At 41.6% G+C, this 3,282-nt stretch overlaps 1 protein-coding gene across 2 annotated transcripts in view; it reads left to right on the forward strand.

Moving 5' to 3' along the window:
• The window catches only part of paip2b (poly(A) binding protein interacting protein 2B), an 11,370-nt gene extending 8,272 nt beyond the window's left edge, over positions 1-3,098 (forward strand). For both annotated transcript variants that reach the window (XM_005927765.3, XM_042223142.1), the window contains 3 exons: positions 2,015-2,181; positions 2,746-2,928; positions 3,017-3,098. In XM_005927765.3, coding sequence (XP_005927827.1) covers positions 2,026-2,181; positions 2,746-2,928; positions 3,017-3,073 — 396 coding nt within the window. In that variant the 5' untranslated portion in view covers positions 2,015-2,025 and the 3' untranslated portion in view covers positions 3,074-3,098. The remainder of the gene's footprint in view (positions 1-2,014; positions 2,182-2,745; positions 2,929-3,016) is intronic.
• Positions 3,099-3,282: the final 184 nt, after the last annotated feature.

Consider the following 3,282-nt stretch of genomic DNA (forward strand, 5'->3'; position numbering starts at 1 on the left):
AATGATAGTTTAGTCTCCTCACATTACTGCGAAGTTAAAAAACATGCATCAGCATCTCTGAGTAAGGATTACATGTTGGCACACAGCTGAGTACTCTGCTTCATGTCTCAGTGTTTAACTTTTTTTTTTTTTTTTTTTTTTAAGTAACATTGAGTTTCAAACTTTAGATGTAAACCCTATGTGGCTAGACGTTTTGGTGAACAGCTGTATTTGGTGGGGAAATAGGATTGACTTTAACATTTAGTTCTATTTTCTCTTTCATTGGTCTAAACAAACCTGATTTAAAAGTGTGTGTGTGTGTGTGTGTGTGTGTGTGTGTGTGTGTGTGTGGCCTTTCACTGCAGTGCTGTAATTCACCCACCTGGAAAATAACTATTGATCAACGTCATAAAATGTCAAAGACTCTATTAAGTCTTCAGGCTCATTTGGGTGTTGCAGAAGGATGTTTTAGACATCACCGAGTAGGATTAGTCCAGGCAGGTGTTGCCTTTCAGTCTGTTTCCTACTCATAACATGAGAGATGCAGAATTACTGTTCAATGGCTTTTTTTTTTTTTTTTTGTCTTTTCCTCCTTTATAAGCAGAGGGTCTCTAGTTACAGCTGGAAAACTGCTCCGACAATGCTGATTGAGATGCTGATGGTCAATTCGATTTGGAATCCCAGGCTTAAATAATGGAGCCTTGATTTTAAATATGATAATGTAAACTAACAAGAATGAGACCCAGCTGTGGGCTAGTGAACGGGAGTTGCGCAGCTTTGCTCTTCGGTTGTCTGATTGCGTGCATACTGTAGCAGGATGATCCAGACTGTTCGCTGACAGTCACCAAGGTTATTATTGTTAACGAAAACTAGAAGTGAAAAAACATTTTCGTTAACGGAAATAAAAATAAAAACAAAAAAAGGAAAACTAACTAAAACTGTAATGAGTGTTCACAAAACTAACTAAAACTGTAATGAGTGTTCACAAAACTAACTAAAATTAACTGAATTTATAGCAAAAATGTGTTTAGTTTTCGTAGATGTGTGCGTGTCATACAATAGTCAAGGGTGGAAAAAGAAGTTTCGTTTCCAGATTTTTTTTTCTTGCTGTGTCTCATTATGCCAGCAGGTGGCAGTACGTTAGTCGACTCGTCTGTGTCGCTGCTCCGTCCATGCGCAGAATCATGTCAGGAAAAGTCGGGAGAAAGCACCAGAGTCCAATTTGGGATTACTTTGAATATGACTGTGTCTTGGATAAAGCAAGTGTCTTGTAGTGGAAAGAGACAAATTATGAGGGACATTTCTAAAGGGAAAAAAAATCCCACAAACCTTAAAGTGCGCTTGAAAAGCTCGCACAAGAAGGCTAACCTAGCTTACCTTGAGAAGGGAGCACACTCAACCCTCATCCCCAGAAACAGAAGCTAACCCCAGGCAAGGCAGCGTGATGCATCCCGAGACAACAGGACTGGGATATCTACATAACTGTGGGAGTCAATTGCCTTAACACCTGGTGCTGCAAGAGTTAATAGTCTCATTGGGGCCAAGATATACATTTTATAGTTGCCTGGTATCTATGGTTGTTCATCTGCATTCATTCATTCATTCATTCATTCATTCATTCATTCATTCATTCATTCATTTATTTATTTATTTATTTATTTATTTAATTAATTAACCCGTAGGTGGGAATGTGAGTTGTCTGTCTCTGCGTGTTAGCCCTGCGACAGACAGGCGACCTGTCCAGGGTGCAGGGTATGGTAGCTGGATACCCAAGGATAAGCAGAAGAGCATGACTGATGTGATGAAACTGGGATTTTGTTACACTTAATTATTGCAAACGCAACTAAAACTATAACTGAAACTAATCATTTTCAAAAAAATAAAAACTAAACTAGCAAACAATTGGTAAAAACTAATTAAAACTAATATAAAATTGAAAATCTGAAGTCAAAACGAAATAAAAATAAAAACTAATGAAAATTGCAAAACTATTAAAACCCTGACAGTCACACCTGTGCCTTCTTGTTTCACACAGAGCCAGCTGAGATGAGCGGTCCAGAGGTGGCTAAGACACCAGGAGGCGGAGCTCCAGAAAAGGAAGGGAAAGAGCCGGTTGCCAATGGCCATGCGGGAGAAAACAATGACGCCAACCCGTTTGCTGAATACATGTGGATGGAGAATGAGGAGGAGTATAACAGACAGGTACATGTGACAAAAACGGATACTTGAACTCCTGAAGGTCCAACTCACTTTTTTTCTTCTTCTTCTTTTCAGTCCATCCTGTTTTGTTGTTGTTGTTTTTTTGGGTTTTTTTTTTTTTTTCGTTTTTAAACCTCACCATCCTGCAATCCCTCCACTCTTAATTTGAAAGTTTGATTCTGCCCTGAGCTGCTGGTGAAGTTGCTGTTGAGATAACATAATGCTTTATTCACCCTCAGGATGAGAGGCTCACCTGAGAACAGGTGGATTTAGTGCTCATTTATTTGTCAACAGTACTTGAAAAACAATGTTTTTGGATGATATGCTAATAAAAACAGTTATTAAAGATTAATTTAATGGTTAATTCTTGGCAGACTCGTACCCCTCTCCCCTGCCACTAATGAACTCTGATGCCTATGCCGCATCAGATACAAGGTTTCTTACCGAGAGTTGAGCATTTTTGTCAGCTTGTGACTTAAGCGTGAATTTGCAACGTCTGAACGTTTCCACGCCTTTACTGCTTATCTTATTATTTATCATTTCCTTTCCTGTGTCATTGTCTTGCAGGTAGAGGAGGAGCTGTTGGAGCAGGAATTCTTGGAGCGCTGCTTCCAGGAGATGTTGGAGGAGGAGGACCAGGATTGGTTCATCCCTTCGCGCGACCTCAACAACCAGGGGGTGGGGCAGCTGCAGCAGCAGCTCAACGGCCTGTCGGTCAGCGATCACCACAACAACCTGGAGGAAGTGGCGGTGAGTCAGATGCGTCTGATTGCGCTCCGCTCACTTTGTCGGTTCTTGATAAAATGAGTAATTTTATTCTGTTTCCTTCTCTCTGCAGAGGAAGAGCATCTTGAATCCTGAAGCAAAGGAGTTTGTCCCGGGGAAGAAATACTAGGAGTCCCCCTCACCCCCATGGAGCCTCAGCACGCACGCACACACATGCATACACAAACACACTCAGACACATGCACCAGTCCTCTCATATTCTCAGAGACTCTGGCGGCCACGGCCGCACACACACTGATCCTCACACGCAAGCATGCACACGCACACACTTGAAGTCAGTGGCGTGCTGCCAGGCCCGATTGGGGGGTGGGGGGTTTT

This window comes from Haplochromis burtoni, unplaced genomic scaffold, assembly GCF_018398535.1.
Source record: "Haplochromis burtoni strain Fernald_Lab_line unplaced genomic scaffold, NCSU_Asbu1 Contig_102, whole genome shotgun sequence".
Lineage (NCBI taxonomy): Eukaryota > Metazoa > Chordata > Actinopteri > Cichliformes > Cichlidae > Haplochromis > Haplochromis burtoni.